Source organism: Moschus berezovskii, chromosome 21 (genome assembly GCF_049115385.1).
Source record: "Moschus berezovskii isolate FMDL1 chromosome 21, NW_MosBer_1.0, whole genome shotgun sequence".
NCBI lineage: Eukaryota > Metazoa > Chordata > Mammalia > Artiodactyla > Moschidae > Moschus > Moschus berezovskii.
The window spans coordinates 28821504-28844020 of NC_142480.1; the positions used below are offsets into that span (position 1 = coordinate 28821504).

Consider the following 22517-nt stretch of genomic DNA (forward strand, 5'->3'; position numbering starts at 1 on the left):
TAAAGTTGCAAGATATAAAATTAATACACAGAAATCCCTTGCACTCCTATACACTAACAATGAGAAAACAGAAAGACAAATTAAGGAAACAATTCCATTCACCATTGCAATGAAAAGAATAAAATATTTAGGAATAAATCTACCTAAAGAAACAAAAGACCTATATATAGGAAACTATAAAAAACTGGTGAAAGAAATCAAAGAGGGAGAGACGCCCGGCTCCGGCGCAACCGACCATGTGCAGAATCGTGGCTGAGATGAGCTACCCCGCGCCCAGGGTTAGGGCGGTGGCCAAGAGGAGCTGTACCACGTCCAGGAGGCGGTGGCTGCCTGGGCACCGGAGGGCCGAGAGGAGCTGATCCACATTCAAAGCAGGAGGGGCGGCCTTGAGGAGATACCCCTCGTCCAAGGTAAGGTACAGCGGCTGCACCTTGCTGGAGCAGCTGGGAAGAGATACTCCACGACCAAGTGGAATATAAGAATCCAGTGTTCTGGGGACGAAGGAACAAGATGGCAGAGGGATAAGACGGCAAGACCACTTTCTCCCCCACAAATTCATCAAAAGAACATTTGAACGCGGAGTAAAGTCCACAAAACAACTTCTGAATACTGGCAGAGGACATCAGGCTCCCAGAAAAGTAGCCCATTGTCTTCTAAAGGAGAGAGAAGAAATCCAGCTCCACCCACCAGAACACCGACACATGCTTCCCTAACCAGGGAACCCGGACAAGTCACCCGTCCAACCCCACACACAGCGAAGAAACTACATAATAAAGAGAACTCCACAAACTGCAAGAAGAGGGAAAGGACACCCCAAGCAAAGCAATATAAGCAAGATGAAGAGGCAGAGAAATACCCAGCAAGTAAGGGAACAAGATAATTGCCCACCAACACAAACAAAAGAAGAAGATATAGGGAATTTACCTGATAAAGAATTTCAGATTTTGATGGTGAAAATGATTCAAAATCTTGAAAGCAAAATGGAGTTACAGATAAATAACCTGGAGAAAAGGATTGAGAAGATGGAAGAAAGATTTAATAAGGACTTAGAAGAAATAAAAAAGAGTCAATATACAATGAATAATGCAATAGATGAGATCAGAAACACTCTGGAGGGAACAAACAGTAGAATAACAGAGGCAGAAGACAGGATAAGCGAGCTAGAAGATAGAATTGTAGAAATAAATGAAAGAGAGAGGAAAAAAGAAAAACGAATTAAAAGAAATGAGGTCAATATTAGAGACCTCTGGGACAATGTTAAACGCTCCAATATTCGAATCATAGGAGTCCCAGAAGAAGAAGACAAAAAGAAAGACCATGAGAGAATACTTGAGGAGATGATAGTTGAAAACTTCCCTAAAATGGGGAAAGAAATAATCACCCAAGTCCAAGAAACCCAGAGAGTCCCCAACAGGATAAACCCAAGGCGAAATACTCCAAGACACATATTAATCAAATTAACAAAGATCAAACACAAAGAACAAATATTAAAAGCAGCAAGGGAAAAGCAGCAAATAACACATAAGGGGATTCCCATAAGGATAACAGCTGATCTTTCAACAGAAACTCTTCAGGCCAGAAGGGAGTGGCAAGACATACTTAAAGTGATGAAAGAAAATACCCTACATCCCAGATTACTATACCCAGCAAGGATCTCATTCAAATATGAAGGAGAAATCAAAAGCGTTACAGACAAGCAAAAGCTGAGGGAATTCAGCCTCACCAAACCAGCTCTCCAACAAATGCTAAAGGATCTTCTATAGACAGGAAACACAGAAAGAGTGTATAAACTTGAACCCAAAGCAATAAAGAAAATGGCTACGGGATCGTACTTATCAATAATTACCTTAAACGTAAATGGGTTGAAATTTTCAAAAAGGCTAGGAAACAATTCTCATAGCCATCAATAGTTCAGTGTTGAGTTCATGAATAGTTTTTAAAGTATGGGACAAACTGTAGTATTTGCTATTTGAAGTACTATTTGTAATTGGCATATTACGATGTAACATTGGCCTTCATTTCCAACTTAAAACGCCTAAAAATGCCTAACAGGTTTTTAGATTTGTGAATTTTAGTTGAAATGTATTTTACGATGTTACTAAACCTGCAGAAATATTGAAATATTTCAGAGAACTTATTCACTGTACATTTAATTTATTTTATTTATAAAAGTTATGAACTGTAGAAAGTTTTACTTGTTGGGTCAAATGCTTGTTGCATTTGAAGTGCTAGTTACAAGAAAATCAAATACCTTCAATGTATAAATGCTATTAAGTTTTTAAAGGACTCTGGAGTATAAGTAAGTTTGTTTAAAGAAATTTAGTCTGTTCAACTTGAAAAAAAAATAAATAAATAAAATTGGATTATTTGATTTAAAAAAAAAGAAAGAGTTGAACATGACTTTGTGACTGAACAAGCACAACAATTAGAAAGAAATAAAATTTTGTTTATTTGCATATGACATAATCATGTATATAGAAAATCCTAAGGAATATATTTTTTAAAAATCTGCTACAATGAATAACTCTGAAGCATGTTTGCAAGATAAGAATTCAATATCAAAGAATTTTTATATTTTCTTTGTATTGAGTGTACAAAAAGGAATGTGAAGTATAGGCATTGATGACCTAACAAATGCTGATGGGGTCTGAGAAGAGATAAGAAACTTGACTGATTGATTAAGGGCTGCAGTTTTTCTTTAATGAATATTAAATATACTTGAGTACAATAATGTTTTGATATACATATACACTGTGAAATGATTGCTACAATCATTAATCAATATATCCATCTATTCACAGTTAGCATTTGTTTGTGTATATGGTGAGAACACAGGATCAACTCTCTTCACAAGTTTTAAGTTTACTATTCAGTGTTAGTAATTATAATCACCATGCTGTATCATTAAAATTTGTGTATCCTAAAAAAAAAAAAAAATGTGGTTTTGTTTAAAATTAAAATTAAACTAAAATTTTCATTTAAAAAAAAAAAAAGAAATCAAAGAGGACACAAATAGATGGAGAAATATACCATGTTCACCAATTAGAAGAATCAATATAAAAAAAAAGAAGAATCAATATAGTGAAAATGAGTATACTACCCAAAGTAATCTATAGATTCAATGCAATCCCTATCAAGTTACCAACGGTATTTCTCACAGAACTAGAACAAATGATTTCACAATCTGTATGGAAATACAAAAATACCTCGAATAGCCAAAGCAATCTTGAGAAAGAAGAATGGAACTGGAGGACTCAACTGCCTGACTTTAGGCTCTATTACAAAGCCACAGTCATCAAGACAGTATGGTACTGGCACAAATACAGAAATATAGATCAGTGGAACAAAATAGAGAGTCGAGAGATAAATCCACGCACCTATGAACATCTTATCTTCAACAAAGAAGGCAAGAATATACAATGGAGAAAAGACAATCTCTTTAACAAGTGGTGCCTGGTCAACAACTTGTAAAAGAATGAAACTAGAACACTTTCTAACATCATACACAAAAATAAATCAAAAATAAACTCAGGATGGATTAAAGATCTAAACATAAGACCAGAAACTATAAAATTCCTAGAGGAAAACATAGGCAAAACACTCTCCGATATAAATCAGAGCAGGATCCTCCATGACCCACCTCCCAGAGTATTGGAAATAAAAGCAAAAATAAACAAACGGGACCTAATTAAACTTAAAAGCTGTTGCACAACAAAGGAAACTATAAGCAAGGTGAAAAGACAGCCTTCAGAATGGGAGAAAATAATAGCAAATGAAGCAACTGACAAAGAATTAATCTCAAAAATATACAAGCAACTCCTGCAGCTCAATTCCAGAAAAATAAACGACCCAATCAAAAAATGGGCCAAAGAATTAGACACACATTTCTCCAAAGAAGACATAAAGATTGCTAACACATGAAAAGATGCTCAACATCACTCATTATCAGAGAAATGCAAATCAAAACCACAATGAGGTACCATTTCCCACCAGTCAGAATGGCTGCATCCAAAAGTCTACAAGCAATAAATGCAGGAGAGGGTGTGGAGAAAAGGGAACCCACCCTCTTACACTGCTGGTGGGAATGCAAACTAGTACAGCCACTATGGAGAACATGTGGGGATTCCTTAAAAAACTGGAAATAGAACTGCCATATGACCCAGCAATCCCACTGCTGGGCATACACACCAGAATTGAAAGAGACACGTGTACCCCAGTGTTCATCGCAGCACTGTTTATAAAAGCCAGGACATGGACGCAACCTAGATGTCCATTAGCAGACAAATGGATAAGAAAGCTGTGGTACATATACACAATGGAATATTACTCAGCCATTAAAAAGAATACATTTGAATCAGTTCTAATGAGGTGGATGAAACTGGAGCCCATTATACAGAGTGAAGTAAGCCAGAAAGAAAAACACCAATACAGTATATTAATGCATATATATGGAATTTAGAAAGATGGCAATGATAACCCTATATGTGTGACAGCAAAAGAGACACAGATGTATAGAACAGTCTTTTGGACTCTGTGGGAGAGGGCGAGGGTGGTGTGATTTGGGAGAATGGCACTGAAACATGTATATTATTATATGCGAAACGAATCACTAGTCCAGGTTCAATGCATGAGACAGGGTGCTCCGGGTTGGTGCACTGGGATGACCCAGAGGGATGGGATGGGGAGGGAGGTGGGAGGGGGGTTCAGGATAGGGAACACATGTACACCCATGGCAGATTCATGTCAATGTATGGCAAAACCACTACAATATTGTAAAGTAATTAGCCTCCAATTAAAATAAACAAACATATTAAAAAAAAGAAAATGAGTGGTTCTAAAATGTTTTTCTAATACCCTTTTATTATATATTAACTTGGAAATGACTTCCTTTTCTTGAGTGGTACGAACAAAATAAACTTTATTAAAGTCCTTATGTATATTAGTATAAATTCTGATCTAATGAGTCAGTAGTGGAGGTCCAAAGGTACAAAAAAAAAAGGGCAACCAAGATTTGAAAAAAAACAAAGACCAACTAAAGGACAAGACACTGTGATGAAATAATGTCCAGTACCTTTGCCTAAAACTACTCATTGCATTTCAACAATCAATATCATAGTCACTGCAACCAAGACATAATAAAAAGGAATCATAACTTTCTAATTACCAATTTTGCTTCTTATATCCTGATAAAGGAAAGGCGCACTGCCAAGTTTTTCATCAGAAGAGTGTCTTTCTCATATTCAATGACAACAATTATCCTCTGACACACAGAGAAGCTGTGTGAATTTTCACAGTAGTTTCCAGGGTCCAATACATAAATATTACCAATGTTCTGGATTTTCAGGCAAAAATATTTAATATAAAAAGCCAGTTCCAATTTCAAGTTATACTTGAAATTCTTATCCAGGACTCTTACTCCATCTTGTGGAGATGGAGGGTATAACTATTAAGGAGTTTAAAAGCTTGGAGGAAACTTCATAAGCTGTGGTTTTTAACAATCATCAACAACAAGAACAACAAAAAGCCTTGGTTACAATTGGCTATGCTGTCTCAGTTGTAGTTTTTTCACATCTACAAACTATTAAAATTAACAAACAGGATTAAGTCAATGTAAGTTGTATAGGTTATTATAAACAATTTTTTTCAAAGAGTATTTTCCTAAGACCATTTATGTTACTGAGAAAAGATGCCTTAAAGGGTAATACGGAATCCGAGAACCTAGCCTCAGAAAGGAAGTTAACTAGAGATGTGCACTTCTCTATTATTTATAAGACAAAATAAAAATACCAATAACCCAAATATCTACAGGAATACATTCTATTGGAATGGGCTGCATGGAGGTTATTTAGAACCCATCTAATCTAACCTCCACGCAGGCAGAGATCATGCCCACTTGGTTTTCCTTATATCACAGTGACCAGCACAGTGTCTGGTACAGAGAAGGCACTTAGTATTTGCTGAATTGAATTCCTTGGAAATACATGGTTTCCAACTTTTTATTCTGTGAAGATCAGAACAAAGCCTCCAAGTCCCTATCATATACTTCTGCTGCTGCTGCTAAGTCACTTCAGTCGTGTCTGACTCTGTGCAACCCCATAGATGGCAGCCCACCAGGCTCCTCTGTCCCTAGGATTCTCCAGGCAAGAACACTGGAGTGGGTTGCCATTTCCTTCTCCAAATCATATACTTCTACCATCTTGTATTTTTAAAGTATATTTTAACCTTAAAAAGTAGAAAATAAAAATTATCAACAGTATATTCTGTCTCATAAAGATTACAAGGGTAATAAAATGTAAAGCATTAAAAAAACCAGTATAAAGAAACTCATTTTATATTCCTTATTATTCGCATTTCACTCTAGAACAGCAAAAAAAAAATCTCAAACCAGTATAAGACCTGCCTAGTTTGGGGGAACGTCTGCTGTTACTTGTGTTTCTCAAGTTGTCTACTGACAGTGGGGACTCAGCTTACTCCTTATGTTGCAATTACCTCTATACACAGTTTATCTCCTTCACTCAGAGCAGCACAGACTTTCATTTCCTCCAGGAACGCTTCAAGTTCAGGTATTAGAAACGATCCCAGTATCCTGATGCTCTGTACAGCCTCCACATACCAGTGGCAGGAGTGAGTATGTGACCTCTGAACCATATGCTCTAAGACCCTTGTGCTCCCACCCAGCAGTCAGGGTCCCACCAATTAAAGCTAATTTGAGACTATCAAAACTACCTCATCATGACCATCAATCCATTTGGGTCTTTATATTATCCCCTTTCAGATCCCATCTCTCATTCTTATTGGATTCCGGAAACCATTCTGTCTACCCTCTAGAACTTGTACTCAGTCATCAGCAAAGTTTCCTATTCTGAACATATATTCTCAGCCTCCATTGTACTTTCTTGCTCTAGTTGAACTACAACTGGCAATCCCCTGTAGCCTTCTCAGATAGCACTCACCTTCTTTTTCACTTGTCTCACGTCTCATACTACTGGACTCAGGATCAGGCTGGGTGTCTTCCTTGTTACTCCCAGACTCTTCACTTGTCCTCTTCCCTAAAACAACTCCAGCTCTGAAGCCCCATCATCAGCCTGTAACAGCAGTTCTTAAGAGACAATTCTGCCCTTCTTTGGCCTCTGGGTATATGTGACAATGGTTGTCAGAACTAAGGGCTGCTATTGGTATCTAGAGGGTAGAGGTCAGGAATGCTGCTAAACACCCTACAAAGCATACGAAAGCCCCCTACAACAAAGAATTATCAGGCCCCAAATGTCAAAAAATGTCAACACTGGGAAATCCTGGTCTGTAGTCGTTCTGGTCACTAATGCCTCCTTCAGACCTACAGGACACTCTTATCTCTACAATCAACTTTTTTATCATTCACCAATGGGGAATACATAAACATGCTGTACTTCCTCCCATTCCAAAATCTTTCTGGGGGGCTTTCCTGATGACTCATTGGTAAATAATACTCCTGCTAATGCAGGAAACACAAGTTCAATCTCGGGTCTGGGAAGATCCCACATGCCATGGAGCAACTAAGCCGGTGCACCACAACTGTTGAGCCTCTGCTCCAGAGGCAGAACTGCAACTACTGGGCCCTTGAGCCACAACTCCTGATACCCGCATGCCTCAGAGCCCACGCCCAGCAACAAGAGGCCCATGCACCACAACTACAGAGTAGTCCCTACTTGTCAAAACGAAAGAAAAGCCCATGCAGCAATGAAGACTAGCACAGCCAAAATACTAAAATCCTATTCACCACTCCCATCTCTAGATGTTGAAAAGCCTCAGAGATCAGTTCTTAGACCTCTTCCCTCTTCTATCTATATTCATTCCCTTGGTGATCCCATCTTACCTCCTGGTTTTAAATGCCACTTATATATGAACTACTTCTAAATTTATTTCTCTAGACATTTCTCCTTAACTTCAGACTCCTATACCAAAGTGTAACTAATATCAACTACCTAACTATCTAATGATATTAGCTTTACTTCAGTACTTTAATAAGCATCTCACATTTAATATGTACAAAACTCAACCTCTGATCTTCCCCCGAAAACTGCTTCTCCCATATCGTTCCCATCTCAATGGTGTTCATTCACAACGACCAAAACTTTGGCATCATCTTTGGCTCTCCTCTCTTACATCTCACATACAATTCATCAGTCAAGTCTATTACTCTACATTTAATAGTGACCAATGCAAAGAAATAGAGGAGAACAATAGAATGGGAAAGTCTAGAGATCTCTTCAAGAAAATTAGAGATACCAAGGGAACATTTCACGGAAAGATGGGCACAATAAAGGACAGAAATGGTACAGACCTAACAGAAGCAGAGGATATTAAGAAGAGGTGGCAAGAATACACAGAAGAACTATACAAAAAAGATCTTCACGACCCAGATAATCACGATGGTGTGATCACCAACCTAAAGCCAGACATCCTGGAATGCGAAGCCAGAGGGCTTTAGGAAGCATCACTACGAACAAAGCTAGTGGAGATGATGGAATGGAATTCCAGTTGAACTATTTCAAATCCTAAAAGATGATGCTGTGAAAGTGCTGCACTCAATATGACAGCAAATTTGGAAAACTCAGCAGTGGCCACAGGACTGGAAAAGGTCAGTTTTCATTCCAATCCCAAAGAAAGGCAATGCCAAAGAATGCTCAAACTACCACACAACTGCACTCATCTCACACGCAAGCAAAGTAATGCTCAAAATTCTCCAAGCCAGGCTTCAACAAGCACATGAACCATGAAACTTCCAGATGTTTAAGCTGGATTTAGAAAAGTCAGAGGAACCAGAGATCAAATTGCCAACATTCACTGGATCATTGAAAAAGCAAGAGAGTTCCAGAAAAATATCTACTTCTGCTTTACTGACTATGCCAAAGGTTTTGACTGTGTAGATCACAACAAACTGTGGAAAATTCTTCAAGAGATGGGAATACCAGATCACCTGACCTACCTCCTGAGAAATCTATATGCAGGTCAGGAAGCAACAGTTAGAACTGGACATGGTTCAGACTGGTTCCAAATAGGAAAAGGAGTAAGACAAGGCTGTATATTATCACCCTGCTTATTTAACTTATATGCAGAGTACATCATGAGAAATGCTGGGCTGGATGAAGCAGAAACTTGAATCAAGATTGCTGGGAGAAATATCAATAACCTCAGATATGCAGATGACACCACTCTTATGGCAGAAAAGTGAAGAAGAACTAAAGAGCCTCTTGATGAAAGTGAAAGAGAAGAGTGAAAAGGTTGGCTTGAAACTCAACATATTCAGAAAACTAAGATCATGGCATCCGGTCCCATCACTTTATAGCAAACAGATGGGGAAACAGTGGAAACAGTAACAGACTTTATTTTTTTGGGCTCCAAAATCACCGCAGATAGTGATTGCAGCCATGAAATTAAAAGACGCTTGCTCCTTGGAAGAAAACTTATAACCACCCTAGACAGCATATTAAAAAGCAGAGACATTACTTTGCCAACAAAGGTCCATCTAGTCAAAGCTATGGTTTTCTCCAGTACTCATGTATGGATGTCAAACTGAACTATAAAGAAAGCTGAGCACTGAAGAATTGATGCTTTTGAACTGTTGTGTTGGAGAAGACTCTTGGAGAGTCTCCTGGACTGCATGGAGATCCAACCAGTTCATCCTAAAGGAAATGAGTCCTGAATATTCATTGGAAGGACTGATGCTGAAGTTGAAACTCCAATACTTTGGCCACCTGCTGTGAAGGACTGATTCATCTGAAAAGACCCTGATGCTGGGAAAGACTGAAGGCCAGAGGAGAAGGGGATGACAGAGAATGAAATGGTGGGATGGCATCACCAACTCAATGGACATAAGTCTGAGTAAACTCCGGGAGTTGGCGATGGACAGGAAGGCCTGGCGTGCTGCAGTCCATGGGGTTGCAGAGTTGGACACGACTGAGCAACTGAACTGAACTGAACAGACTATCACAGCCATCACCACTTCCATCCTGCTGTGTACCTCTACCATCTTTCTCTTTTTTTCGGTAGACATGCATACTTATTAATCCATTTTCCATTCAAAGGGAGAGATCTGTAACCTCTCCAGATTGATTTTTGTCTCGAGGCTTTCTATTATCTACCATCTCTTAAGATAACTGTAACTCTGAACTGATATTCTTGAACCTTTCTATGGTCCCAAGGAGTCTTTCAATATATTAGGTTGGCCAGAAAGTCTCTTCTGGTCTTCCCACTACGCTGTATGGAAAATAGTAGCTAGGATGATACTCTCAAAATGTGCACCAGATGTCACTCCTTTACTCAAAACTGCACGTGGCTCTCCACTTCCCTCAAATCAATATCCTGGGCTTCCCTGGTATTCCAGTGCTTAAGAATCCACCTGCCAATGTAGGGGACACAGGTTGTCAAGGAAGATCCCACATGCCACAGGGCAACTAGGTCCCATGTGCCAGAACTACAGAGTCCACGTGCTGCAACAGTGGAAGCTTGCGTGCCCTAGAGCCCATGCTCCGCAACAAGAGAAGCCACCACAATGAGAAGCCTGCGTACCGCTGGCTCCCCACCTGCCACAACTGGAGAAAGTTCACATGCAGCAACAAAGACCCAGTGAAGCAAGAAAGACAATATTTAAAAAAAAAAAAAATCAATATCCTTACAGTGGCCTTAATGCTACACTGCACCCTGTGTTCCATTTTACTTCATCTCCTGCTACTTTCCCCTGCCTTACTTGCTCTGACCACTGTGGCTGCCTTGCCATGTTTTAAAGATATCAGGCATCCTTCTGCCTAGAATGCGAGTAACTATCCCATACAGTTACAGAAATTTAGTACCTTCTCTCCTTTAGATCGTCCCTCAAATGTCTCTTTTTCAGTGAGGTCTTCCCTATTTTAAAACTGCAAACCTGTTCACCATTACCTACTTTACTTTTCTGCAGATTACTTTTCACCTTATGAAATATTACATATTTTGTTTATTTATTGCTTATCTCTCCTACAAGAAAGAATGCTACAAGAAGAAAGGAATATTTTCAGTTGCTTTACTGCTAAAACAACGGTCCAGAATGTTCTGTCAAAGAGTAGGTACTGCAATAGTAGTTCTTCAGCCTCTTATTGATTCATGAGAATTAGTTTCCATGTTCTGCTATTCAGAGTTGAATTCAGCATCCCTTTGATTCTTCCCATTCTCTCTACTGAATCAGAGCTGAACACTATCATTAACGCTTATCCTAGAGTCCAGAATGGCAAAGGACTCTAGGATACAGAAGTGCACAGAACTGCCAATTTCCATCAGTAATCTTAACATCTCTAACCGCTAGAGTCTGTGCTTTAAAGAAATAAACCATTAAACCAAAACCATATCTTCCATGTCTTTCTATATGACCTTTCAGGCAATCTTTGCAATAATGACGCTATTTAATACCATACTCCCTAGAAGCCTGGGCTAGGATTTAGTAAATTACAGAGTGGTAATCTTGGCAGAGTCAATAATTTGGGTTCAAATTCTTTAAATTCCGTGTCTCAATTTTTCTATCTTACAAACAGGAACTATTCTGGCCATTTTATATAGTGTGTTACACAGAAATTACTCGTGTACATCTTTTCTTTACATTGCTTTGAGACTAGGGCTGTTTTTACTTTTCTGTGTATATCACATGCTGTTTATAATATTTAGTAGATGAATATATGCATGTATAAATACAGATTTTAGTTTCAAGCATGAAATTATCTATGTGGAATTACTTCAGAAAACATACAGTGTAATATAAAATATACTATTTATTTTTATCATAAAATGAGGCTTAACAGATTCCCAGGGAAAAAAGGAAAAAACAAAACAGCTTTTCTCCCCAGGGAGAACAAATTTATTTACTTACTCATTATGAAAAATTTAAAAAAAGTCCAGCCATTCATTTTCCTCCATTCTTTCTTCCCCCATCATTTCAACAATACCACTGACTTATCTTGTTATATAAACACTATAAATTTAGAACTTTAAACCTCAAGGTTACACTATTCTCCAGCCTCTACATCCAGTGATTCCAAATTCCATTTCTTTCTTTGTTTCTATTTCTTGGTTCCATCCTTCTCATCTGTGTTTCTGTGTCGTGATGTTAATTTTAAGTTAAGGAGACCACTGAATGTTACTACATGTTAGCAGAAAGTGGTATATTTAGTCTCTTACCAGAACATCATGCACCAACGCTTGATATGTCCAAGTATGGTGTAAAGGAGTTGCCAAATCTATGTTTCTGTCAATAAGGACTAATAAGGGCCTTTGGAAGCTGTAAATATATTAAAAAAATTATGTAACTATTGATACCAGTGTACACATCTAAATTCTTCTAATACTGTCAGTGTATTGTCATTTTGATATAAACAATAAGTATGTTAATATTTATATTCCCTAATACTTTTCTTTCTAAAAAGTTTTCAAGTACAAACAAGTAATGCTTTGGACTATCCTAGAGCCTGGGTATGATATAGATTATGTCTTAGTCAACTTTCTTAAAGGAAAAAAATCTACACAAATACTTCTACAGAATAATTTATAGTTATCAAATTAAGAATAAGTTGTTTCTACTCAGATTTATATTTTACATTTTTGGAGAAAAAAATGAAATCCCTTGGTCAACTTCAGGAAAAACAATTACAGACAGTAAGATCTTACAAATTGATACAAATATTCAACAGCTTCATAAATTACAAATTCCATTTTTTTTCCTGTAAACACAAATTCAAAAAAGCAGACTCAAGAGAAGAGCCTCACAAAAACCCTATCCCACTACATGAAACTAAAACACCGTGCAACAACAGTAACTATATAATTATTCACTTACCATACACTACAAGTATTGTTTAACTATCATTATCATCTAGATGCAAAATAAATTACATTTAAAGCAAATTGAGGCACAAAGTCATCTGGTTATCATGTGTCTCCAAAAGTCACAGAGTTTTTGCTTTAGAGACACTACTGCTTTAAGAGTACACACCAGTTTTCAATAAGCATAGCTGGCTGACTATATCTATCATATATATTTTCTCCTGCAAGAGACCTCTGACCATTTCAGTAACTCATTATTCCCTACTGGGTATAAGACAGTGAATTCCCAACTGTACTAATTATAAGACTTGTTGATAAAAAGGTAGGAGTAGCACCCTTACCACCACCTACTATCCTTTATTATTTAACAACTAGGTGGAGGGCAGGGAACACAGCCTATGGCAGGGTTTCTTAACTCAGCACTATTGACATCTGGGGCTGAATAATGCCTTATTATGGGGAGTTGTTCTCTGTAGTGTCAAATGTACAGCAGCATCCCACAATGCACCCCTGGATTCCAGTAGCATCTACCCAGTTGTGACAACTGACATGTCTCTGCTGCTGCTGCTAAGTCGCTTCAGTCATGTCCGACTCTGTGCGACCCCAGAGACGGCTCCGCTGTCCCTGGGATTCTCCAGGCAAGAACACTGGAGTGGGTTGCCATTTCCTTCTCTAGACATTACCAAATTCTTGGTGAGAATCATTAGCTACAACTGGATTTAAATACATTGAACAATAATCCAACAAGGCTGCCTGCCTGCCTGCTAAGTTGCTTCAGTCATGTCTGACTTTTTTGATCCCATGGACTATACCCCACCATGTTCCTCTGTCCATGGGACTCTCCAGGCAGAATACTGGAGTGGGTTGCCATATCCTCCTCCCCAACAAGGCTACTGACTCCAATTCAAATAATTTAGAAATGCATATAACAAACTAAAAATAAGACAATTATATTATGATTTTGTGAATACACTAAAAAAAAATTTATCTAAATAAAACAGTGCCTTTATATTAGTTTCTAAGGCCTATACCAGAGCACAATAAAAAAGGAACTGTTCAATAAGGTATGATACAGTGGTTGCTTCTGCTGAAAAAAAAAAATTAGATGAGAATTTGATATTTCTGCTCTAATTAATAAAAAATATTTAGAAGAATATTTAGAAAGAGCAGTGAAACTGAAGAACAGTTTAACAGAGGAAGTGAAATAGCTGAACAAACAATTGAAACACAATGTGAGTGTTAACTACAAATTATAGGAATAGTATACAAGACTGCAGGAGCCATCAAATTGACTTGAAGTCTATGCAAGATTACCATAAAATGGTAATTCCTGGAAGGCAGTTATACTCTTGAGTATCAACTTATTTTCACAGGCTTTATTTATTAATTCACCTAAGATGAGGGGTAACAATTTCCCAAAATACTGTCTATTCCCCTCGAAATAATTTCTAGCCAATGGCATGAGTTTATTTCTTCACCCCAAAATTGTCCATTATTTTTAATAATCAAAAGTTACATGCACTATAAAATGGGTAGCTTTTAAAAGAATATTTCTATTCCATAATAATAGAGCCATCAATAACTTTGGTATTATCTACTTGTGTTAGACATGGTAACAAAGACAAAAATACTTTGCTAATATTTTAATGTAAAAATGGAAACCAGTTAGTAGACAGGTAGAAACTTACATAGGCTTTCAAGTTTTCCACTTACTTTTTTCCATTACTAAAACTTTCAAGTTTTTCACTTACTTTTTTCCGTTACTAAAAGGCTAAATGATAATTAAAAGAAAGTGGCTTTGGTCAGAGCCATATAAACAGAAAAATATGTATTTTTTTTAACAAAGCAAAACTTTTATCTTTAATATTATATATTTATATTGTGGTTGATTTTTATGTTTCTACACACAGTATAATATTAACTTACTGGGAAATATATATTCATTCATTCAGTAAATGTTTACTGAACATCTACCAGGCACAGGTACTGTTAAACAGAAAAATTTATCCTATAAAAGATGATAAAAATGCAAAACTGAAAATTCCAACAAAAGAAGGTAAATTAAATAAAATATTACAATTGTATTTTTAAGAACAATTTGAGTCAAAACCCTGATCTTGACTTTCCAGTATAAGGATATTCTATCAGACAAGGAAAACAACCAAAAACCCCTGATTTTCAAGAGTATATTAACTAACATAATACCTGAATTGGCCAGCTCCAAGTGTGTCACCTGTAAAAAGACTGTTTCTTGCATCTCTCAGATTTTCCCGAAGTTTCTTATCCAGTTTCTGAAAAATGAAATTTTACATTAACTCTTAAAGAATAGTTCAGAGAACTTTATATAGGGTAGTACACAATGTACTCTTAATTTTAAACTAAGAAATTTAGAATTCTTTTGTAAAACAGTAATTCTAACATTTTAGCTTCTTTATTATACAATATCATCCTAACTTGGACTTGAAAAGACCAATGCTATTTCTACTGTGACTCAGACCAGATTTCACTAACAATCACTTTTGGTTGATGATTTTTGCTTTAGCTAACGACTCACCCTCTCTTCCAAAGCACAACTCTGCTGTACCAAGGAAACTGTCTAAACAGTGTGGCTACAAGAGGCTCCAGAATAGAAATGGAATATGTGAAAGAAACGAGCTCTCTAGTTGTCAACGATTCATCTGGACTGCTGCTGCTGCTAAATCGCTTCAGTCATGTCCGACTCTGTGCGACCCCATAGACGGCAGCCCACCAGGCTCCCCCATCCCTGGGATTCTCCAGGCAAGAACACTGGAGTGGGCTGCCATATCCTTCTCCAATGCACGAAAGTGAAAAGTGAAAGTGAAGTCGCTTAGTCATGTCTGACTCTTAGCGACCCCACAGATAGCAGCCCACCAGGCTCCTCCACCCATGGGATTTTCCAGGCAAGAGTACTGGAGTGGGTTGCCATGTCCTTCTCCATTCATCTGGACTAATAAAACCCAAAAATGTTTGTGTATCTTATTCCATCTTTCCATACCATTTACCTTCTTTCCAGTACCTCTATAATTTCTCTAATATCTTATTTATTTTTTAATCCTTAAAGCAATTTTTGAATGCTCATTTTACAATGAATGAAAGTATTAAAAGAAAACAAAATATACTTCATCATTTAAAAAATGATTATAATTGCTAACAAATGTTTGTTAAATGACGTTAAGTATATATTAAATGATTAGAGCAATCAAGTAAGTATAAAATACTACTTAGACAAAGCTACAGTCCATGGGGTCGCTAAAAGTAGGACACGACTAAGCGACTTCACTTTCACTTTTCACTTTCATGCACTGGAGAAGGAAATGGCAACCCACTCCAGTGCTCTTGCCTGGAGCATCCCAGGGACGGGGGAGCCTGGTGGGCTTCCGTCTATGGGGTCGCACAGAGTCAGACACGACTGAAATGACTTAGCAGTAGCAGCAGCAGACAAAGCTAAATGAGAAATAAATATTTCAGTAAAAAAGAAAAAGGGCTGGTAGGGCAAATTCACACTGGAGTAAATAATTTTACTTCATCATAAGATCACAATGATTACTTTCTGTTTTTGGTGGAATCCCAATGTTATTGAAAAAAAAAAATTTGCCTTTGGCACTTAATACAGAACCCATACTAGTATACATAGTTAATATTAACAATAACACTTGAGGAACGTAAGGAAAACAACTGACACAGTATTATTTATCTCCAACGGGTATTTGCATGAACTCACCACTGCTACCATTTCTGCTGCTGTTCCTCTTGAACATCTGATTATGGGGACAGCACCTATTTTAATAACAGATGTTAACAACGATTTCAGCTCTTGAATAAAATACTTATAAAATACATTGGCATCAAATAACTATATATAAAAGATGTGTAAAATCTCAAGCTACAAACATGTAAGGATTTATAATTTTGAGAGGAAATGGACTTTTCTATAATGAAGACAACATCAGGGAGTCAGAAAAAGATGACCTTTATATTGCAGGGGCCAATCAGTGTGACCCTATCTTTTCAATGGACTAAATCAGCACTTTGCAGTTTCAAAAAAGTTTACTCTCTACCTACTGGGTTCCCTTTAATACTTGACTGAAAAGAGTTTATCTAATTTAACAGTTTGGTTATTATTTTTTTGTATTACAAGTTAGTCTTTTTAAAAAATACTAATTAAAAGACAGCAGAAAACACACTTTTTGCATAATATATTAATAAAATGCTCTGAAAAGTTGGCCTCAATTTATTATCAAACCAACTCATTTTAGACTTCTTAATTTCTATTATTCCAAGTTTTAATGAAGGTTGAAATCCTAAAATGAGAAAAACAAAATCAAACTGCAAAATCTCATAAAACAAACTAAGAACACTGTAATATTTATATGTTGAAATTTTTTGCATTTGAGATTCTATACAAAGAATGCTCAGCCAATTGTGAAAGTAAAAACATGAGATATTAGTATATTTTTTAAAACTTTGCTTTCTTCTGATGGCAAGCTATTTTTGTCTGTCTTAAGAAAATTCAAATATTAGAAATGCATAAAGTTAATCCTCTTGATTCCGGCATTCCAAAATAATCTCCATTAAGAATTAGATAGGAATGCTTTCAGGTTATATTCTACATATTTTTAAAATAAGTGTGTGTGTGGCATGTATATAGGATATTTTATATGCTGTCCTTAAATTGACTTTTTTTCACTTAATTTATTATCGATATCTTCTATGTCAGGTTGGCAGTAATTTCAATTTTTCTGTTGAGAAAGATCACTTTCTAATACTCCACATAATAAATGTGGCTCTAACACTTCAGTGACCTGCATACTTCTATTTCAATCTACCTCACTTTGAAAATACAATTATCATCAACTGAAAATAACCTTAATGTCCACAATAACTCTAGCAATCAGTGAAATTCTGGAAAATATGTGACAGCAAAAACAGAAAGATTAACTATGTCTGTTTAATGACTAAAAGTGGTGTATGCATGTGTGTTCTTTAAAAAACAAAACCCAACAACAATCCCATTTGAAGGTACTGAGAACAACCGAAAGTAAGTAGAACGTGGAGAAGGGTAAAACTCTTTAAAGAGAAATGCTTAAAAACCAAGAGAGACTTTTAACCAGCTTTCCTCCTGAGGGTACTTTTCAGTTTACATGACACATAGGAGAAAGAGCTCAAGCAGAAAACAGAAAACTCACTGAGCTGGGGAACCAAAGCCTGGAGTTCAGGACTGGAAATTAAAGGTAAAAATCACAGAAAGGAGGAGCCCCAAAATCTATATGCAAATTCTTGTCAAACTTTTGTCAGTATGTTATGCATGTATCTCTCAATTTTCTCATTTCTGAAATGGAGACAAATTTTATTAACCTAGTGCGAGGATCATTTTAACTGAAAGGTTTTCAGTGTCTGCAAAATTAAAATTGCAATTAGAAGGTTTCTAAAAAGATCCATTCTTTTTTTCTTTTTGTTGGAGTATAGTTACTTTACAATGTTGTGTTAGTTTCTGCTGTACAGCAAAGTGAACCAGATATATGCACACATATAGATACTCTTTTTTTAGATTTCCTTCCCATTTAGGTCATCACAGGTCATTCAGTAGAGTTCACTGTGCTATACAGTAGGTTCTCATTAGTTATGTATTTTACACACACTGTTTGTATGTGTATGTGTGTGTATGTATATATATATGTCAATCCCAATCTCCCAGTTCACCCCCTTTCCCCCATCTTGGCAACCATAAACTTATTCTCTACACCTGTGACTCTATTTCTGCTTTGCAAATAAGTTAATCTGTACCATTTTTCTAGATTTCACATATAAGCAATATTCAGATCCATTATTAGTGAAGAATAAAGTCATACAGTAGATATCAAACACAGTGTAGCTATAAGTAACTTCAGATATTCCAAAGAAATGCTTAAAGTTGAGAATACATTGGATTAGTAGGTTATATAAATTCAGCGTTTTCTGGAGCCTTGGGAATTTGCTTTAATGGTTAAAAGGCAAGTATCTCTTTAATCAGAAGAGTATCTGAAATTTTTCAAACTGATATATTAAAAGAAAACTAACAGGGACACAGGTGAAGCCACCAGCAAACCAAACAATGTATCAGAAAGTCACAATTACCAAAGATGTCTTAAGGTAACAACTCAGGAGATCTGCTAAATTCTTTTAATAATTTGATCAACATGAAATTATTAAAAGAACTGTGATTTTATGAAGTTCAGTTCAGTTCAGTCGCTCAGTCATGTCCGACTCTCCGCGACCCCATGAATCACAGCATGCCAGGCCTCCCTGTCCATCACCAACTCCCGGAGTTATAGGATGTATATTTTATCCCAACTCTGGAGAGGGCCTATACAGATCCAGACAGATCACAAGGGATCACATTACAGTGAAACAGGTTAAAATGAGTTGTAAATAATTTATTTACTTTGAAGAAATAAATATTTGAAAACTTACCCAGTGTAACAAAAAAACAAAAGAGGCTGTCAACAATAGTGTCCATAACAGTTTCCATTTCCGTGTCTGTGATATCTGGTCTGTTAATGGCTAAAATGACACAGGTAAAGGAGAAAAAAGTTGGAATTTATCCCTTATTTTTACCAAACTCTTAAGATTATTACTGAGCACATATCAGTAGGCAGTTTTACAATCTTTGGAATCTTCAAACAAGTAAAACCTTTTTTGTTTTAAATTTTAAGTGAACAAATATCCACTAAAAATTATAATACCTCAAAAAAAAAACCCCTCAATATCAGTAGTAGTAATAAGTAGTATCGTAATTTATTAGTATCTAATATTAATATCTAATACTAATAAGTATCTAATTAGTATTAGAGTACTAATAAGAAAAAAGTACTATCGTATTAGAGTACTAATAAGAAAAAAGAAAAACCTACCACATATATTACACAAAATTTTTGCCAGAGCAAACAGGAAAATAAATATTGTACTTCTTAATTGTATTCACAAATGTTAGACGACCTCAAGAAACTAAAGATTTCATTATCTAATACTGCTAGAAAAGGCCAATGCAAATCAATTATGGCAAGATCAACATCACGTATATTTTCTTTGTGTAACAAATTGTATGAATTTCTTTCTGATGTACTACTGTATGTAAGTGCTTCTCAAACTTTAGCGAGTATAAGAATCACTCTAAGAATATGAGAGAAGAGAAAGAAGTTTCTTTGGAAATTATTAAAGATTCTTAAGCCCTTACCTTCAGGGATTCAATAGATTTGGGATAATTCTGGGAAATCTGCAATTTTGACAAACATCTTAGGATTCCTGGACTACACATTTTTTCTTTATGTTCCATTTCTGTCTTGGAACTTTAACAGCCAACATTTCAACTGTTTTTAAAAGGATAGAATAACAGTCCCTAGCCAGGAGGGAAGAATAAAGAAAGAGATGGCAAGCCTACTCACTAGGTAGACAACCAGAGACTTTGCTGTCCTGGCTACTTTACTACATCATGGTTTCCACATCTGAAAAATAGTTTGCTGCAGCTACGCTTTATGAAACATCACTGTGAAGACTTTCCTTGACAGTCAAAGACCTTGCCTTATATATCTTCCCCACTCTCTGAGTTTGCAGGTCCAATGTCTGACAAGTAGATGCTCAGTAACTATTTGTCAAATGACTGACTGGACTAAAATATCATTTACATACTATTTTTAGGTTCCCAGCAACCTAAATGTGAAAACAAATATAAAATTTTAGTATGACCTGTGATCAGCATGAGAGGAAATATTAATCCAATTGGACATATCAAAGCATTCAAAGAAAGTATGGTACATGCAGAGAACATAAAAATAAAAAAAGACTAACTATAATCCAGATGAGGAAACATGCTGCTATTGAGTACTGCAGGCTGCCATCCATTCAAATCACATGACAGAAATGGCATAATGTGAATTATATAAATTCAAGGCACACCAACCCAGTGTAAACAAAAAAGCAAAAGAGGCTGGCAACTATAGTGTCCACAACAGTTTCTATTTCTGACACCTGGTCTGTTAATGGCTAAAACAAAACAGGGAAACTACAAAAAAGTGGTGGGCATTTTATCCCTTATTTTTACTAAATTCTTAAAATTAGTCACTGGTTCAGGTAAAAATTGGTAGGAAGCCTCCAGCCTTCAGGTCTTATACCCTAGTCCCACACCTCTGAAACAAATGACCTCAACAGTCAAAACACTGTTCATCAATAAGTTCAACTCACTGTCGACAACTACTTGGTTTGTCTGAGCCATTAGCCTAAGTCTAACTGAGGTGGTAACTCTGCATCCTTTGTTGAATAAATTCCTAATCCACAAAAAAAAGGTGATACAGATTCAATCCATGGTATCAATATACTTGATTTATGTTAGGAACAATCTGTTTAAAATACCTACTTAAAGCACCTGTAATGTTTGAGAGGATTTGGCACATAACTACTAATGATTATAAGAGCACTAACTCTGAGTGACTGCCTGGGTGTAGCAACCTCGTTTTGCCATTTCCTTATTAAGCTTCTTCATATCTATGCCTCAGTTTTTTTTCATTTTTTTAAGAATAACTTCATTAAGTTATTCTGAGGAGTAAATGAGTTTATCCTGTAAAGAGCGTATAGAACAATCTATCACTATCATTATACTACTGAGAATCTGAACAATCAACCATATGATTATACTTTAAGATTTATAAATTTATCCTTTAAATTCAGTAATACTCTCATATGTGATTTTTTAAGTTGACAGATATAAGAAAACATTTATAAGCATGAATGTTTAATGAATTTAGACTCACTATAAATTTTGCTATTTTTAATAATTATTTAAATATTTGGGCAGATTTTGTTTGTTAGATTTATAAAGTTGCCTGGTCTGGTATCTGAAGAACTTAAAACTACTCATCCATAAAAATCATGAAACTTTGCTATTTGCAGCAACACAGATGGACCTGGAGGATACTATGCTAAATGAAATAAGTCAGAAAGACAAATACTGCATGACATCACTCACATGTGAAATCTAAAAAACACAACAAACTAGTTATATAACAAAAAAGCAGCAGACTCACAGCTATAGATAGCAAACAAGTGGTTACGAGTGGGGAGAGAGAAGGGGGGAACTTAGGGTTAGGGATTAAGAGGTACAAATCATTATAAGTAAAGATAAAATAAGCTACGAGGATATACTACACAACACAGGGAATATAGCCAATATTTTAAAACAACTATAAATGGACTATATAACCTTTAAAAATTGTGAGGCACTATATTATACACCTGTAACATATAATATTGTAAATTGACTATACATCAATTAAAAAATATTTAAAATTTAATATGCTGAATTTATAAATGCAATTTAAAGTGATGAAGGGAATTTAACAAACTAAGTTTGTTGACTAAGTCTGTTAAATGGGGCTAGAATTTAGTCGGTTCAATCTGAGCCAAATGATCAAAGAATTAAGGTGCTTGTTTTCACATAGCCATATTTGTAAATATTGTAACAATATTTATAATTTTAGCTTAAAGGTCGAAGGGAAACTAGTTTTAAACTTAGCAACTTTAGTAGTTAATTAAGCTAAAGGTCAGTAAAATGTAAATCAGTTCAGTTCAGTTCAGTTCAGTCGCTCAGTCGTGTCCGACTCTCCGCGACCCCATGAATCACAGCACGCCAGGCCTCCCTGTCC

The 22517-nt window shown here is 36.2% G+C and overlaps 1 protein-coding gene across 1 annotated transcript in view; it reads right to left on the minus strand.

Moving 5' to 3' along the window:
* Positions 1 to 22517, minus strand: part of SCFD1 (sec1 family domain containing 1) — a 124982-nt gene that overhangs the window by 78763 nt on the left and 23702 nt on the right. The window contains exons 7-10 of the mRNA XM_055418191.2: positions 19294 to 19383; positions 16565 to 16620; positions 15028 to 15113; positions 12181 to 12280 (exon numbers count right to left, since the gene is read on the minus strand). Coding sequence (XP_055274166.1) covers positions 12181 to 12280; positions 15028 to 15113; positions 16565 to 16620; positions 19294 to 19383 — 332 coding nt within the window. The remainder of the gene's footprint in view (positions 1 to 12180; positions 12281 to 15027; positions 15114 to 16564; positions 16621 to 19293; positions 19384 to 22517) is intronic.